At 44.3% G+C, this 18,832-nt stretch overlaps 1 protein-coding gene across 6 annotated transcripts in view; it reads right to left on the bottom strand.

Annotated features, from left to right (window-relative positions):
• LOC112215689 (anion exchange protein 2) overlaps positions 1–18,832 on the bottom strand; it is a 106,028-nt gene that overhangs the window by 17,415 nt on the left and 69,781 nt on the right. For 4 of the 6 annotated variants that reach the window (XM_024374946.2, XM_042299171.1, XM_024374949.2 and 1 more), the window contains 4 exons: positions 11,649–11,817; positions 10,012–10,247; positions 4,534–4,658; positions 3,362–3,561 (listed from right to left, as the gene is read on the bottom strand). In XM_024374946.2, the coding sequence (XP_024230714.1) occupies positions 3,362–3,561; positions 4,534–4,658; positions 10,012–10,247; positions 11,649–11,817 (730 nt within the window). Of the gene's footprint in view, positions 1–1,364; positions 3,314–3,361; positions 3,562–4,533; positions 4,659–10,011; positions 10,248–11,648; positions 11,818–14,661; positions 14,746–18,832 lie in introns of those variants that run through there. The other 2 variants (XM_024374948.2, XM_024374950.2) reach the window with 2 other exon arrangements.

The following is an 18,832-nucleotide window of genomic DNA, read 5'->3' as shown; positions in this document are numbered from 1 at the left end:
GATTGTCATCAACGCAGAAATACTCATTTTATTTTTGTAAACTTAAGTTTACAATATTATTTTGAAAATAAAGACACAGTTACACAGCTTTTGGCCAAGTTAACTGCAGACAAACACTTCTTGGAGCCATCAATGAGCTTGCTGCAACATTCTACTGGCAATTTGGCTCACTTATCAGCAGCAAACTGCTCTAATTCTTTAATGTTTGCCCTCCAACTGCTGTTTTCATCTCTTGCCATAGGTTATAAATGTGATTCAGATCTGGACTCTTCGGTGGCAACTCCAGAACAGTCCAGTGTTTCTTCTTGAACAATTTCAGGGTGCTTTGATGTGTGTTTGGGGTTGTCCTGATGGATGATCCACAACCTTCATTAGACAAACGGTTGTTGGACTGATGCACTCCAAAAACACAGAAACCTTTTATATTTTATACAACTCATTTGTTGGCTGTTATATTGGCCAAAGGCGGTGTAACCAAGTACCTGCTCCGGTGTGCCAATAATTTTGTCCATGCCAGTTGTCTTTATTTGCTAAATAAAAATTGTTAACTTAAGTTCACAAAAATAAAATGGGTTCTGAAATGGTCAAAACCCAATAAGTTGTGAATTTCAACTTATCTGTATTTTTTTATTCCACCTTTATTTAACCAGGTAGGCCTGTTGAATTTTTTTTTCTCATTTACAACTGTGACCTGACCAAGATAAAGCAAAGCAGTGCGACAAAAACAACAGAGTTACAAGTCAACAAACGTACAGTCAATAACTGTAAAGAACAGAAATAATAGAAAAATCTCTGTACAGTGTGTGCAAATGTAGAAGAGTAGGGAGCTAGGCAATAAATAGGCCCTAGAGGCGAAAATAATTACAATTTAGCATGAATTGGAGTGATAGATGTGCAGATGATGTGCAAGTAGAGATTCTGGGGTGTAAAAGAGCAAGAGGGTAAGTAATTATATGGGGATGAGGTAGTCGGGTGTGCTATTTACAGATTGGCTGTGTACAGGTACAGGGTAAGCTGCTCTGACAGCTGATGCTTAAAGTTAGAGAGGGAGATATAAGACTCCAGCTTCAGAGATTTATGCAATTCATTCCAGTCATTGGCAGCAGAGCTTTAAGGAAAGGCGGCCAAAGGAAGTGTTGGCTTTGGGGATGACCAGTGCAATATACCTGCTGGAGCGATATTCGAGTGATAGGCTGTTTTAAAACTCTGCAGTAGCAATTTTTAAATAGGATCTTAATAAAAAAATAAGGTGACCCCCGAAAGCCAGACGGAGATGTGTAAATTACATGCATATTCAGATATTAGTCCTAATATTACTGTACTATGCTACAGCAAATGTACCGGTCACAAGAAAAAAAAGTTACCTGCTGATGAGATGATACATGCATTGTGAACTGCACTCCATATGAGATGCGCTGTCTGTCCCCACCCTGAGTGTTGATGATTGATCATGCAGATAGCAGAGCAGAGGAAGCCGTAAAGACAGATTTGGACATTGCATATAATTTAACAGTTCTATTTCACTTCAAGCTGTTCATATAAATAATTTATTATAATTTACCGGTTTCTCAGTTATTTATCCCGGGAAACAGGAGTGGGTTTGGGCCGGAAACCTCAGTAACCTGGTTCCCGCTATTAAACCCTAGTTGGGTTACCAGGCTGGCCGCAAACCAAGGACAGTTTAGATAATAAGGCTGGATGAAAGTGAGCTGGTTGGATACATCCCAGAGGGAATGCGGCAACGGGTGTGGATGATCCTCTCAGAGGTAGGAACCAACCTTACCTTTGTCAGTGGGCTCCTTCCCTGTTTGAGAAACACCCTGGTCGTTGAGCACCATCATCAATTCATCAGCTAAAACTGAGGGTGTATAAAAATGACAGCATTTCTCCTGAAGAACAAGTTGTCCTGTACATCCTTCGAAAACTCTGCGAGTGAAACTGGAGAGGAACGAAGTATCATCTTCTGTCATTTGAGCCTCTTGTTCATTATCTGGGTTTCACTGTAAGGTGTCGCTGTACCTTGTCAGACCTTGGGGCTATGTCTACTGGAACCGTTCGTCCGCCTTAGAGGGTTCACAATGTGCCTGACTCCAGTTGCGCGTGTGTGGTTGTCTGGGAAGTCCTGGAGTGGGACTTGGCCCAGGCAAGGCTGGCACTCTTGAAGGAGAGGCGCTTGGTGGTGGGCATAGTGCTGGCATGGGAATGAGGAACCGTGACCTCTCCAATCTCAAGCACAAGTCTTTGCGTGTCCAGGAATGGAGTTAGGGGGAAAAAAGCATTCCTTGACCCCCACCTGACCTGGTTAGGGTAGAACGTGTCCAAGCGCATTAACTAGCAGAGGTGCTAACAGGAGGGTTGAACAAAAGAGGAATGAGACAGTGATCTAATAATTCCGATCGTTGAGCAGCGGCCAGCCGCAGAGGCACTTTCCCAGGCTGCTTTGCAGTGCTGGGAAGCAGATAAAAGAGGATCCACTCAAGGAGACTCCTGATGCGGTCAGGGACCCTGACAAAGACCACACCCTCTATGTCACGTAGCCCAATGTTGGCACTGGACCCATATCAAATCATCTCCATGCAATTCAGCTTCTCTCATGTTTTTTCCCCCAGACGATTTAGCTCTTCCACATTGTTTTATTGGCACTTATGACTCAGGGGATGTGAACCAGAGGGGCAGCTTTCTCAATTAGCCACCGGGTTGACTCGGGCCTGGTTTCAGGGGCCTCAGCTTAGAGCGGGAACAGGCTAATTTAATTAGAGGACTTCGCTCCTATTTTGTCAGTGTCCACCACACTCTCTGATAAGCTGCCGCTGTCCGCTGAGGGGTCGACCCCCTGACGTAAATCACCCCGGTTGCCACTGGAGCTAGGGACGTCACAGAACATTAATGTACACCAATGTGTTCCCTTCTTTCTCTCTGTTTAGGGCATTTTGACCTTCAGTGGAGCCATAGACTTCTCTTCACACAAGCACACACACAAACAGGCGCAAATACACAAAGTGCAAGATATTAAGCACTTGAAGTAAAATGTAAAAATACATCTTTAAAAGTTAATCTGGCACAGTAGTCTGAGTGAACACGAAGGTCAGGGAGAGTTTAGATTCTTAGGTCAGTGAGAGGTTAGTTCAGAGTACCGGGGTTCTGAATAAATCTCCCAAATGACAAAACAGCCCTTAAAAATGTACAAGAACTTTAAATATAACATGCTGTCTAAACAAAGAGAGAACCCGCATGTCGTCTTGGCTCTGAATTAAATTATACAAACAACCATGGAATTACAGTAAGCACTAAAACATTGCTTCAGTGAGAACAAAAGCTGAACATGAAGTGACCGAGGTTGGCAATATTCCTCAAGACTCACTTTTGATCCCATCCAGGTCAGCGGAGGCCAGTGTCTGCGCCTCGCTCTCGTCCGTGGGGATGCGCTCGTACTTAGCCTGCTCGGCGCCAGTCATGTTGCCGGTGCACCGGCGCTCCTGCAGGTCGTAGCTGCGGCTGGCCACGCGGATAAGAGGGGTGGGGTCGGATGGGTCACTGCTGGACGAGGCCGGACAGGGCTTTCTGGGAGAGGAGAGAAAGAAATTAGAGTTAACATTAAGGTGAACAAAATATTAGACGTGAACCTGGAGTGAGCTACACAACATAACTTCTACATCTAGGAGACTGGGCCAGTAAATGACAAAAATGCACATTTTCTAAGATACAAAAGGAGAATGGTTTGTCAGTCTCCCTCTACACTCCTTGGAACAAGTACATCAAACATACAGAAAAGCTCAATTCACAGGAGAAGAAAAAATACTTAATCAAATGAAACCCAAGTCTGAATGTCGCTATCGATAAACTAAAAGATTGAAAACTCCCACTAAGAATTCATCAGTCCAGGCAGATCCTTCCGAAACCTGAAAAACACTCAATGTCTCCAAAAAGCTGTTAGTTTCAGAAAACAACTATATTCCAAAGATCCCTCTGCAGTCAGAATATTTCACTTGGGTGACACCTCTACCTTCCAATGTGTAGTGTGCAGTTTTAGAAGTAGTAGGAGGAAGTCCACAAAGTGATATTACAGCAGACTTGAGAAATGAGATGAAAGGAGAGCCCACAAAGCTATATCCCAGACAAGACAAAGCACTAATGTGTCCTGAGACGAAATGCCAAAGGTGGAGGGTCGAGAGGAGAGGTGTGTTAGTAGGAAGGGTCGGAATTCTCTATGGAAACAGTCAGACAGGTGAAATATGGCTCTTTGTTCTTGCTGGTGGAATCAGGCCCTATTAGATCAGAACCCTGCAGGCTGCCTGGATGCCTGGGACATGGTAACGTTAAGTGGGCGACACACACACAAATCTCTCTCATCCAATCAGCGAAGGAGAACGCCTCAAAGCGAGCAGTATCAGGCTACGTGCTATAAAACAGTCCTTGCTATGTTGTGCCGCAAAGGAGGATGAGACACTTCAACTGCCAAAGATTCTCACCCGATCACATCATTATGGTAATAATGGAATGAAAATGGGGGTGCACTTAAGGAGGTGTACTCACTCCGTGGAGGTGGCATCTTCAGGGTCAGTGCTCACGGCAGACTGGGGAACAACCTCCAGCCCTCGGGCAGGGCAGGGTATGTCTGTGGTAGGTGTGGCCAGGTGATCTTCATCTGACAGAAAAAACTATGAAGGAGAGAGGGGGCACACATGAGACCTTGGTTCGACTCAATCTTCTCAACTCCGGTAGTGTCTGAGTGGAGTAATATAGAGTGTGCAAAGCTGTCATCAAGGCAAAGGGTGGCTATATGAAGAATCTCAAATATAAATTATATTTTGATTTGTTTAACACTTTTTTGGTTAATAAACTCAGCAAAAGAAGAAGTGTCCTCTCACTGTCAACTGCGTTTATTTTCAGAAAACTTAACATTTGTAAATATTTGTATGAACATAACAAGATTCAATAACTGGGACAAACTGAACAAGTTCCAAAGACACGTGACTAACAAATGGAATAATGTGTCCCTGAACAAAGGGGGGGTCATAATCAAAAGTAACAGCCAGTATCTTGTGTGGCCACCAGCTGCATTAACTACTGAAGTGCAGCTCCTCCTCAAGGACTGCACCATATTTGCCCGTTTTTGCTGTGAGATGTTACCCCACTCTTCCACCAAGGCACCTGCAAGTTCCCGGACATTTCTGGGGGGAATGGCCGTAGCCCTCACCCGGCCGATTCAACAGGTCTCAGAGGTGCTCAATGGGATTGAGATCTGGGCTCTTCAGCTGGCCATGGTAGAACACTGACATTCCTGTCTTGTAGGAAATCACGCACAGAACGAGCAGTATGGCTGGTGGCATTGTCATGCTGGAGGGTCATGTCAGGATGAGCCTGCAGGAAGGGTACCACATGAGGGAGGAGGATGTCTTCCCTGTAACGCACAGCATTGAGATTGCCTGCAATGACAACAAGCCAAGTCTGATGATGCTGTAACACACCACCCCAGACCATGATGGACCCTCCACCTCCAAATCGATCCTGCTCAGTGTAATGCTCATTCCGTCGACAATAAACGCGAATCCTACCATCACCTCTGGTGAGACAAAACCACGACTTGTCAGTGAAGAGCACTTTTTGCCAGTCCTGTCTGGTCCAGCGACGGTGGGTTTGTGCCCATAGGCGACGTAGTTTCCGGTGATGTCTGGTGAGGACCTGCCTTACAACAGGCCTGCAAGCCCTTAGTCCAGCCTCTCTCAGCCTATTGCGGACAGTCTGAGCACTGATGAAGGGATTGTGCGTTCCTGGTGTAACTCAGGCTGTTGTTGCCATCCTGTACCTGTCCTGCAGGTGTGATGTTCGGATGTACCGATCCTGTGCAGGTGTTGTTTCACATTGTCGGTCACTAAGGACGATCAAATCAAATTTTATTTGTCACATACACATGGTTAGCAGATGTTAATGCGAGTGTAGTGAAATGCTTGTGCTTCTAGTTCTGACAATGCAGTAATAACCAACAAGTAATCTAACTAACAATTCCAAAACTACTGTCTTATACACAGTGTAAGGGGATAAAGAATATGTACATAAGGATATATGAATGAGTGATGGTACAGAGCAGCATAGGCAAGATACAGTAGCTGATATCGAGTACAGTATATACATATGAGATGAGTATGTAAACAAAGTGGCATAGTTAAAGTGGCTAGTGATACATGTATTACATAAGGATGCAGTCGATGATATAGAGTACAGTATATACGTATGCATATGAGATGAATAATGTAGGGTATGTAAACATTATATAAGGTAGCATTGTTTAAAGTGGCTAGTGATATATTTACATCATTTCCCATCAATTCCCATTATTAAAGTGGCTGGAGTTGAGTCAGTGTCAGTGTCAGTGTCAGTGTGTTGCAGCAGCCACTCAATGTTAGTGGTGGCTGTTTAACAGTCTGATGGCCTTGAGATAGAAGCTGTTTTTCAGTCTCTCGGTCCCAGCTTTGATGCACCTGTACTGACCTCGCCTTCTGGATGATAGCGGGGTGAACAGGCAGTGGCTCGGGTGGTTGATGTCCTTGATGATCTTTATGGCCTTCCTGTAACATCGGGTGGTGTAGGTGTCCTGGAGGGCAGGTAGTTTGCCCCGGTGATGCGTTGTGCAGACCTCACTACCCTCTGGAGAGTCTTACGGTTGAGGGCGGAGCAGTTGCCGTACCAGGCGGTGATACAGCCCGCCAGGATGCTCTCGATTGTGCATCTGTAGAAGTTTGTGAGTGCTTTTGGTGACAAGCCAAATTTCTTCAGCCTCCTGAGGTTGAAGAGGCGCTGCTGCGCCTTCTTAACGATGCTGTCTGTGTGAGTGGACCAATTCAGTTTGTCTGTGATGTGTATGCCGAGGAACTTAAAACTTGCTACCCTCTCCACTACTGTTCCATCGATGTGGATAGGGGGGTGTTCCCTCTGCTGTTTCCTGAAGTCCACAATCATCTCCTTAGTTTTGTTGACGTTGAGTGTGAGGTTATTTTCCTGACACCGCAAGTAGCCATTTTCCTGACAGCTGTCCGTCCTGTCTCCCTGTAGCTCTGTCTTCGGCGTCTCACAGTACGGACATTGCAATTTATTGCTCTGGTCACATCTGTAGTCCTCATGCCTCCTTGCAGCATGCCTAAGGCACATTCACAAAGATGAGCAGGGACCCTGGGCATCTTTCTTTTGGTGTCCTTCAGAGTCAGTAAGAAAGGCCTCTTTAGTGTCCTACGTTTTCAAAACTGTGACCTTAATTGCCTACCGTCTTTAAGCTGTGTCTTAATGACCGTTCCACAGGTGCATGTTCATTAATTTTTCATGGTTCATTGAACAAGCATGGGAAACAGTGTTTAAACTGTTTTTTTTACTAATTATCTTTGAAAGACAGGGTCCTGAAAAAGAGACGTTTACATGATTCCATATGTGTTATTTTATAGTTTTGATGTCTTCACTATTATTCTCCAATGTAGAAAATAATAACATCGGAGTAGGTGTTCTTAAAAACTTTTGACTTGTAGTATATAGAAGGCTCTTTCTAGAGCTCCGACCTGAAGATCACCGACATCATGATTCAACCTCGTTTTTTTTAATAGTTTCCAGTTGTCTTGAAAGCACCATAAATCCAGAGAATGCCAGACTTTGATGACAATTTGCCCACAAGGAGCGCCACGCCATTTTCCTGTTCAAGTGAGCATAGCACAACAACATAAGTCCAGACATGTCTTGTATGCTGCTGCATAAATGATGTAATATGCCAGGGAGATATGTATATTGTAGCTAAGAAAGTAATACTAAGTCTATGTAGTGTAGTAAGCTGTTAGTAGCCCATGTGCCTCAACCTAATCATTTGGTCCCTTTCCCCCTCATAACTTAGCTTGGCGGTGCACGTGAAGCCGATAACGTGTTTTAGAGAAACGTCATTGAATATTGTAAGGGTGTTCATTGTCTGCTTGTATGCCCCCTTTAGATATCATATGGTTCTGACGGTGTACAGGGGGAATAATGTAAGAATGGCCAATGTTGCGAATTCTGTCACTGTACATTTCAAAAAGGCTGAACAAATAGTTATATTGAGTACATCAGTCTTAGCTCGCTCATTAATGTCGTCATCGAAATTACGGCTTGCCTGCTCATCGTTCCCTTCTGCCATAATTTGTACATCTCAGTTGTCAGTAGAAACCACATTTGTTTAAGCAAGTAGCCATATCAGCTATGTTTTATAAAAAGGAAGTAAATGAGGCTGAATGAACTGTTTCACTGCCAGACAAGGCTCCGCTAATAGCCAGGTGTAGCGTTGGTAAGGATTCACTCCATGGTGCTGAAAAGAAAGCTGCTGTTGGGACAGCTTTATGTAGGCCCTTACGGTTTGTGGGCATGGTTTAGTATTGTGTAGTGGCTTTGCTAGCATGCATAAAGAAATCAACATTTAGAGTTTGCCCCACCATGACTTACGTGTTAAAATTGACACTGCCTACAATACAATCCTCAAATGTGAATTGCCATTACATCTGGAGAGAAACATAACTGGGGCATGTATTCCAATGTGCTACAAATTTGCATGTTGTGAATGTTGTGGTAATATTAGGTAAAAGTTATCTAAATGTAGGTAAAATGTTTATTGCATGAACTTCAACGGAATATTTTGATAAAACCTAAAACAAATATGCTATGAACGTCATAAAAACTGACTCATTACATTTGTACAACATTAAGGGAATATCCTGTGCAACCTAACTTAAACATTGTATGAATGTCATCGCAACTGAGCATATTTTGTGTTTTGGGATCCTCTCTTCTAATGTACCCTCACTCTTTCCACAACCGACACTGAACAAAAATATAGACAACATGTAAAGTGTTAGTCCCATGTTTCATGAGCTGAAATAGAAGATCCCAGAAATGTTCCATATACACAAATTTGTTCCATCTGTTAGTGAGCATTTCTCCTTTGTCAAGATAATCCATCCACCAGACAGGTGTGGCATATCGCACTCACCAGACATGTCACCCATTGAGCATGTGGGACGCTCTAGATCACCAGTTACCGCCAATATCCAGCAACTTCGCACAGCCATTGAAGAGGAGTGGGACAAGATTCCACAGGCCACAATCAACATACTGACCAACTATGTGAATGAGATGTGGTGAGCTGCATGAGTCAAATAGTGTTCACACCCGATACAGACTGATTTTCTGATCCATGGCCGTACTTTTTTATTTAAGGTATGAGATGCATATCTGTATTCCCAGTCGTGAAATCCACAGATTAGGGCCTAATGAATTGATTTCAATTTCCTTATATGAACTATAACTCAGTAAAGTCTTTGAAATTGTTGAATGTTGCGTTTATGTGATACAAACAGTAGCCGAATGTCAACAACTGGACAGTTTTCGTGTTTTGGGAACCTATATGTTGTCATATCACCCACAATGTTCCCACAACCTAAATAAATGTTTTAGGAAATTTTATAACATAACACATGTGTTCTGGGCCTGTTCTTGCAACAGGCAAATGGTATTGCAACCTAATATAAACATTGAAATAATCAGCACAACTGGGCAGTTTGTGTGTTTTGGGAACATACTGTATCTCTTGTCATGTCTACACAATGTTCCCACAATCAAATGAAACATTCTGGGAGCCTTTAAAGAACAGACCAAATGTGTTCTGGGAACATTCTCAACATCATGTGAATGTTTTTTTGCACCCTAAAATTAACATTGTAGAATCAACTGGAGTTGTTGTGCTTTGGGAACATGTGTTGTGTGATGTCTCCACAATGTTCTCACCAGACTGCTCCCACTACCTTATGAAACATTACGGGAACCTTTAAAGAAAATATGAAATGTGTTCTGAGCACGTTCTTGCAACATCAGGCAAATGTTTTATACAAACATTCTAGAATCAACACCACTGGAGAGTTTTTGTGTTAAAAGAACATTTGCCATGACCTGACAAATGTTATGAAAACTTTGACAGAACCAGTTTTGATTTGCATAGGTGTCACTAATTACCTGCACATCTTCTTTGACAGTGTCACAATATGTCTCAGAGAGATGGGTGTGGCTCTCTCCACCCTCTTCCTCATTATCTTCCTCATCCTCTCCTTCCTCAATAGTGGTGCTGCTGGTGGGGCCTGAATTGTCCTTGCGGTCGCTTTCCTTTTTCTTCTTCCCGCTCTTCTTCCTCCTCCCTTCAAAGTGCAGCTTGGACAGGGGATGGTGCATGTGGTGTGAGGAGTGACGGTGGTCTGCAGGAAGATTCAGTGGTTATAAAGAGTGTGGTTTATGGAGTTAAAATCATTTTCTGTGATTTTCAGAGGGACTAATTTAAATCAAAGAACCAACTGTTTTAAATCTACGATTCACAAAAATTATGGTATCCCAGTCATAATTTCTGCAAAAGTGCACTATATGACCATAAGTATGTGGACACCTGCTCGTTGAACATCTCATTCCAAAATCATTGGCATTAATATTGAGTTGGTCCACCCTTTGCTGCTATAACAGCCTCCACTCTTCTTGGAAGGCTTTCCACTAGATGTTGGAACATTGCTGCGGGGACTTTCTTTTCAGCCACAAGAGCATTAGTGAGATCGGACACTGATGTTGGGCGATTAGGCCTGGTTTGCAGTCTGCGTTCCAATTAATCCCAAAGGTGTTTGATGGGGTTGAGGTCAGGGCTCTGTGCCGGTCAGTCAAGTTCTTCCACACCAATCTTGACAAAGAATTTCTGTATGGACCTAGCTTTGTGCATGCTGAAACAGGAAAGGGCCTTCCCCAAACTGTTGCCACAGAGTTGGAAGCACAGAATCATCTAGAATGTCATTGTATGCTGTAGCGTTAAGATTTCCCTTCACTGGAACTAAGGGGCCTCGACCAAACCATTAAAAAAACAGCCCCCCTCCAACCAACTTTACAGTTGGCACTATGCATTGGGGCAGGCAGAGTTCTCCTGGCATTCACCAAACCCAGATTCATCCGTCAAACTGCCAGATGGTGAAACAGGATTCATCACTCCAGAGAATGCGTTTCCACTGCTCCAGATTCCAATGGCGATGAGCTTTACACCACTCTAGCCAATGCTTGGCATTGCGCCTGGTGATCTTTGGCTTGTGTGCAGCTGCTCTGCCATGGAAACCCAGTTCATGAAGATCCCGACGAACAGTTCTTGTGCTGAAGTTGCTTCCACAGGCAATTCGGTAGTGAATGTTGCAACCAAGGACAGACAATTTTTACGTGCTGTGTTCTTCAGCACTCGGTGGTCCCGTTCTGTGAGCTTGTGTAGCTTACCACTTCGCGGCTGAGCTGTTGTTGCTCCTAGATGTTTGCACTTAACAATAACAGCACTTATAGTTGACCAGGGCAACACTAGCAGGGCAGAAATTTGACTTGATGGAAAGATGGTATCCTATGACGGTGCCACGTTGAAAGACACGGAGCTCTTCATTAAGGCCATTTTTACTGCCAATGTTTGTCTATGGAGATTGCATGGCTGTATGCTCAATTTTATACACCTGTCAGCAACGAGTGAGGCTGAAATAGCGCAATCCACTAATTTGAAGAGGTGTCCATGTACTTTTGTATATAAAGTGTATATGAACCACCTAAGTGTGTGAATGTCCTGTGTGTACAAGTGTGTGCGTGTTTACACTCAAAGTCCTCCTCGCTGTAGGTGCGGTGCTGCTCGTCAGGGATCCTGGGGGCAGGGCTGATGATCTGCTGAAATCTCTGGACTCCCAGGGCTTTGTTCAGGTCCCCCTCATCCTCCTCATCCGCCTGCTGCGCCCCTTGCTGGGTTGAGGCTGGCGGCGCCTCCGGCTAAGAGAGGAAGAAAGGGAGGAGAGGGTCAGATTAGTCATGGGAGACATAGGGAATAAGTTACTGGCTCCATCTCGATTCGATTTCTGTGATTTCTCGCATCCCATCTCCTAGTCTCTTTTCAATTGGAGAAGGTCAAAGGTTCCTCCCATCTTCTCCAATGGATTTTGAAAAGGTGAAAAGAGACAAATGAGAGGAATCAAGGAGGAATCAAGGAAAACATTTAATTGAGAAAGAGCCATGATATTATAGGTCCCATTCAGAAACAACACCTAGCCACTTGTGTAAATCTGGAAGGTTTGGATAGAGGTAACCAGCATGGCAAAAATTCCATCTAGTCTACCCCGTTAAGTTAAAGCTACTACTAAATTGCTAATACATATCAAATTCTTTCAGATCAACATGAAGTGCAAAGGTTTTTTTATGGACAGGAGAATTATCCATTTTAGCCTACCATGTTATTCAGGTTTGCTATATGAGGTTGTTTGCTGACACCATTCATGCTTATGTCAAATCCATGTAACCTCACACCTAACTGACACTAGAGGGAGTTCTAGTCATTCTAAATTTGTTAAAATCCACAAAAAAGACATGATTGTGGTCTTCTTGGGTTCCAAACAGTACAGTAGCTTTAAACTCAACATAGTGATTACCCTACAAGCTCTGTCCAATGACTTGGACAGGTTGGGGATGGACAACCCGGGGAGTTACGTCAGTACTTCCCAGCCTTCTCCTATGAGACCACCAGATGTTTCACACATTTGTTGTAGCCCTGCACTGACACACCGGTTTCGATTAGTTAACTAATAATCAAGCCCTTGACTAATTGAATAATGTGTGCCAGTTCTGGGCAACAACAGATATGTAAAACATCTGGTAGTCTCCGAGGAGAAGGCTGGGAAACCCTGAGGTACTGTAAGTGATCTCTTTTTCCCAGCAGCAGGGTGCTAGATCATGCTGCAGACCTCATCTGCTGGGGGGGATTGTGATAAGGACGGGATGCAGTGGAGCAGGTGAACTCAATCCCGACAAAAGAGGGGGATCCTCTCCTCTCTCCAGCTTTAAGGCAAAGCAGATGTTGCCGTGGCTACAGTAGAGATCATGCAGCTCCTGACAGAGCGGAGTACGCTCCCTCCTGTGACACTGGACAAACAGTCGCGGCCCTATGCCTCATTTGACGCCCCTTCAAACCCTTTCTCAGGCCATTTAACACGTCATCGGTAGATCAAATTCTCTCCGGCACTCGAGGGGGACAGAATAAATTCCACCTCTTGCTCCTCATCCTCATGCTCCCTGTCGGGCTATATGACTGGAGTCTGGAAAATGGGGTTTTGCCTACACATCCATCCTAGACCAAAAGACACTTAGAAAAATATCACTCCATGGAGTGATAATGGCCATTTTCTACCTTTCATTAAAAAATGGTCAGCAATGGGGCTGCTGCATGTGTTAAATATAGGAATGAAAGAAATTCAATTTACAGCACTGGCTACTTTTTCACAGCACTGGCTACTATACTATGGAGTTACTGTGTGAACTACCTACAGTATTAAATGCACACATACCACAAATGGGTGTAAAAAAACAGACTCTTTGACAAATCTCTGACAGTGTCTGTGATAGAGTGTGAGGGGCCCCTTCACAAATATTCAATGTTGACCCAAGGTAACACTCCTCAACTGTCAGAAGGTCCATTCAGACCGTTCCACAAGAAATTGCTCAGGTAGGCTGCATGGGCCTCACCCTTACCTTAGTCACCTCTGTCTAACACAGATCACCAGAGTCCTATTGTTCTTTAATGGAGTTCAAGTGCCAGTTTGAGAGCTGTTTTCTGTCAGTCTCCAGTTTTTGGACCTGTAAGATACAAATCTAAAATCTTGCAGTTTTTTCCAGTCTGTAGTCCTATCGAATGCATTCAATACCTGAATGCCAGTTGTTGGGTAGTTCATCCAAGAATAAACAAAGTGCTGCTGATCTCATCCACATGTTAAAATAAAGCATCCTCATTCAGTTATATTTTACCCCCTTTTTCTCCCCAATGTCATGGTATCCAATTGTTAGTAGTTACGGTCTTGTCTCATCGCTACAACTCCCGTACGGGCTCGGGAGAGAAGAAGGTCGACAATCATGCATCCTCCGAAACACAACCCAACCAAGCCACACTGCTTCTTAACACAGCGCGCATCCAACCCAGAAGCCAGCCGCACCAATGTGTCGGAGGAAACACCGTACACCTAGCGACCTGGTCAGAGTGCACTGCACCCGGCCCGCCACAGGAGTCGCTAGTGCGCGATGAGACAAGGATATCCCTACCGGCCAAACCCTCCCTAACCCGGACGACGCTAGGCCAATTGTGCGTCGCCCCATGGACCTCCCGGTCGCGGCCGGCCGTGACAGAGCCAGGGCTCGAACCCAGAGTCTCTGGTGGCACTGCGATGCACCCGGGAGGCCCATCATTCAGTGATATTTTTAACAAGCAAGTTCACCTGAAAAACAGATCCCCCACACACTAGGAACTCCAGGAGAAGTGAAGACAGATTTCACCCATTGCTGTACACTCTCACATCACTTCACAGTCAATCTCTAAAGCTGTAGAGGATGTGTGAGGGATTGCCAGAAGGGTGAAACTATTTTCCACAACCAAAAACCTGTGCATCAACAAACCCTGGACGGACGGGCTAAACCACTGCAACACTGAGGAAAGGTGAGCCCAGCCAAGGCAAACCGAAATAAATAAAATCGTAACAAAAAAACTACTATGACAGCAAAAAAAAAAAAAAAAAACCCAGCAATAGAAAAACTAAAACAAAATTCTCTCTGTCATCAGTTATTTGAGGGACTTACCTCACTCATGGTGCAATAGGAAGACTTGAGGTATGATTAGAGTCAGGAGTGGTGTTTCGCAGACAAGTGGCAATGCCCTTGTCTATGGCAACACTGTTGCGCTCTGAATCTCAACACCTCCATAAAACACATGTATGAGCAGAGAGCCGTCTCACCCATGCCCACCTTGGCCGCGTGATGCCCTAATCGTACGTACCCATATCTCCCAGCCTGGCACTAACCTATCTCCTATGATTGTGGCATAGTAGAATAAACAAGATTCTGCGTTCATTCTCTGAGGACAAACCAAATGCACTTAAAGGGCAAGCAGTGTTTGAATGGCACTCAAACAATACCTCACCATATCCCTCATTTTAACTTAGGTATACACTATATGACCAAAAGTATGTGGACACCTGCTCATCGAACATCTCATTCCAAAATCATGGGCATTAATACAGAGTTGGTCCCCGCTTTGCTGCTATAACAGCCTCCACTCTTCTGGGAAGTCTTTCCACTAGATGTTGGAACATTGCTGCGGGTACTTGCTTCCTCTGCGCAGGCCAGTCAAGTTCTTCCAAACCGATCGACAAACCATTTCTAAATGGACCTTGATTTGTGCACGGGGCATTGTCGTGCTAAAACAGTTGCCACAAAGTGGGAAACAGAATCGTCTAGAACATCATTGTATGTTGTAGCATTAAGTTTCCTTCACTGGAAATAAGGGTCCTAGCCCAAACCAAGAAAAATGTCCCAGACCATTATTCCTCCTCCACCAAACTTTACAGTTGGCACTATGCATTGGGGCGTTCTCCTGGCATCTGCCAAACCCAGATTTGTCCGTCTGACTTCGATGGTAAAGCTGATTCATCACTCCAGAGGAAATGCTTCCACTGCTCCAGAGTCCAATGGCGGCGAGCTTTACACCAGCCGACGCTTGGCATTGTGCATGGTTATTTTAGAATTGTGTGTGGCTGCTCGGCCATGGAAAACCATTTCATGAAACTCCCGAAAAGTTATTGTGCTGACGTTGCTTCCAGAGGCAGTTTGGGACTCAGTAGCGAGTTTCACAACCGAGGACAGAACATTATTACGCTCTACGTGCTTCAGCACTCTGCGGTCCCGTTCTGTGAGCTTGTATGGCCTACCACTTCATGGCTGAGACGTTGTTGCTCCTAGACGTTTCCACTTCACAGTAACAGCACTTATAGTTGACCAGGGCAACACTAGCAGAGCAGAAATTTGACAAACTGACTTGTTGTAAAGGTGGCGTCCTACGACGGTGCCACGTTAAAGTCACTGAGCTCTTCAGTAAGGCCTTCGACTGCCTATGTTTGTCTATGGCGATTGCATGGCTGCATGCTCAAATCTACACACCGGTCAGCAACAGGTGTGGCTGAAATAGCCTAATCCACTCATTTGAATGGGTGTCCACATACTTTTGGTGATGTACTGTGTGTTTAAATATTGACCAATGTGCTTTAGAGCCTATATCTCTGTCAGAGAGGCATTGGAGTGGGCGGGAGTTGCTAGGGCACGACAGTATGTGAACATCTAGAACATTGTAAATAAAACAGACTCCAACCGCAAGAGAAAGACAATTACAGAGAAGCAAGGAAACCATGTACATAGGAGTGAAATGTTTGAACTTTTTTTTACACAAACCTCCTCTCAGCCTAGTACTGTAGAAGGAGAGGGCATGCATTGAACATGTGCCACATAGGCAATTGAATAAGCAATGTTTTTCCCCCACATGATTTACAGTCACATATTTACATGAAGCAACTACATTTGTCCACAAATAGATCAGATAAAACACCTGAATGTCCTGAACTGGTGGCTTCCTGTAGGAGTTGTGGTACAACTAATAACTCATTACTCAGTGCTAATGTTTTGGGGTTAAACATTGGACATGTTCGGACCACATGGATTGTTAGAGGACAACACTACACAATGGCTCTGTGACATTGGAAGACTTAAAAGCGTCAAATTAAAGTGCATTGGCATGTGCATCTGCACTAAGCAAGGACTGCATCTCATGAGTCATCGAATTTGAAGGTACTGAGTGCTCAGATAGGAGGAAAACAGTTTTCCTGAGGAAAACAGTCCTAATGTTGGAAACAAGCAGCGTTATGTTGTCATCCAGAATCACACGTTTCTTTTCCAAGCTATAGCACACAATATTTGAGAAACATTAGTTGTTTTTTTTAAAGATCAAAAAGTTTAGTCTGCTTTGTGTTTTCCTTTTTGCCATGTTTAATCAGATATTGTAGTATCGCGATACTGGTATCGTGACAATCCTACGATCGTAAGAGTGACCTCCACAAGTAAGGAACAAATAGAGGTTGGTGATACTGTAGATACCATGTACACTCACAGGCCTGTGGTTCTTATAGCGTTATTATGGCTGTACTGGAGGTTTGGGGTAGCCTGCCCACAACCTGCCTAGGTTGTCATAAAAATAAAACATTGAACCCCCCCACACACACACGAAGAGAAATCAAATCTGCCATGGTGGAAAATGTAAAAGATATAGAGGAAGTGTTCTAATATCTAATTATGTGGTTATACCTTTACATTGCAGAAAACCGGGCCTTGCAGAAAACCGGGCATGGGCCCTTAAAGTCCTCAAAATGTTATACATCTGCACCATTGACTTGCTGCATCACTGCTTGGTATGGCAACAGCACAGCCCTCAATCGCATGGCGCTACAGGGGGTGGTGCGGACAGCCCAGTACTTCCCTGGGGCCTAGCGCCCTGCCATCCAGGACCTCTATAATAAGAAGGTGTGAAAGGAAAGCCCAGAAAAATCACTCCAGCCACTAGGGTTGCACATTTTGGGGAATATTCAGGTGGAAACCTTCCGTGGGAATTAACAGGAATATATGGGAATTAACAGAAATATATGGGAATTAATATTAATACCATTTAAATGTAGATGTTTTTTGCATTGGATATATTTACCATATCATATGGAGACAGAAACATAAACCTTTTACCTTATCATAGACATAATTGTATAAGAACATAATTGCCATTGATTAAATCCTTCCAATAGACATTTTTAAAAACAATTTGGTTACGAATTGAACTTTAAATGAGTTGACTCTTCACATGGGATGATTTCACTGTACAACAAAAGGGAATATTGAATGATCACCAATGATCCATCGAATCTCCCCCAAAAAGTTTTCAACATACATCTGTAAACCTAAAGCTTTGGTTGTCTTCCTCTCAGGCTTCCATGTCTTCTCCCTGGACCTCCTCAATGTCCACCTCTTGAACATCAGACTGTGGCCTCATCTTCACTGTCACTTTCCAACTTTGCTGAGGATGGCTCGTTGTCAGGCTCAAAAAGCATAAAATTTGCCTGGATGGCCACCAAATTTTCAACCCTCGTATTGGTCAGCCTGTTGCGTGTGTGTTCCCAAACAAGGACCAGTTGCGCTCTGAGGCGGCTGATGTTTGTGGGATTTGGAGGATGATAGGCTCTTTCCCTTGTTGCCTCTCAGATACACAAAGTCCCTTCCACGAGGTGGCTGATGAGATATGTTGAAACACCTGCAACATTGCATCTCCATCCAAAAGCCTTGCTTGGAAGTGTACTTCGCCAGACTGCCAAGAACCTTGCCCTCATCCAGGCCAAGGTGGCGAGACACGGTAGTGATTTACACCATAGACCCTGCTGATCTCTGCACCAGACAGGATGCTCTTGCCAGCATACTTGGGGTCCATCATGTTCGCTGCGGTGTGTATGGGCTTCCGGCAGAAGTCTTCACTACAGTTTCCTCTGCTTGGAGCAACAGTGAAGTGGGAAGGGCAGCACGGATTTCTTCTGATCATCAGACAGGATGCCATTGTCTCCCTCAATCCGTGCAATGGCTACTGCTATAGGTTTCAGGAGTTTTAGGCGGCTTACCACTCTCTCTCAAAATACATCATCCAGGAGGATCCTCTTGATGGGGCTCTCCATATCAGCAGACTGTGATATGGCCATTTCTTGGAGACCCCTTCCCCTCCAGGAGACTGTCAAACATGATGACAACATCACCCCAACGGGTGTGGCTGGGCAGCTTCAATATGATGCTCTTATTCTTCTCACTTTGCTACTATAACTTGATGACCCTTCACATAGCTAACCCTTTCCTTCGGCCTCTTGTAGAGTGTATCCATTGTTTTCAGTGCCATGAT

Source organism: Oncorhynchus tshawytscha, linkage group LG16, assembly GCF_018296145.1.
Source record: "Oncorhynchus tshawytscha isolate Ot180627B linkage group LG16, Otsh_v2.0, whole genome shotgun sequence".
Lineage (NCBI taxonomy): Eukaryota > Metazoa > Chordata > Actinopteri > Salmoniformes > Salmonidae > Oncorhynchus > Oncorhynchus tshawytscha.
This window is presented reverse-complemented; position numbering and strand designations above follow the sequence as displayed.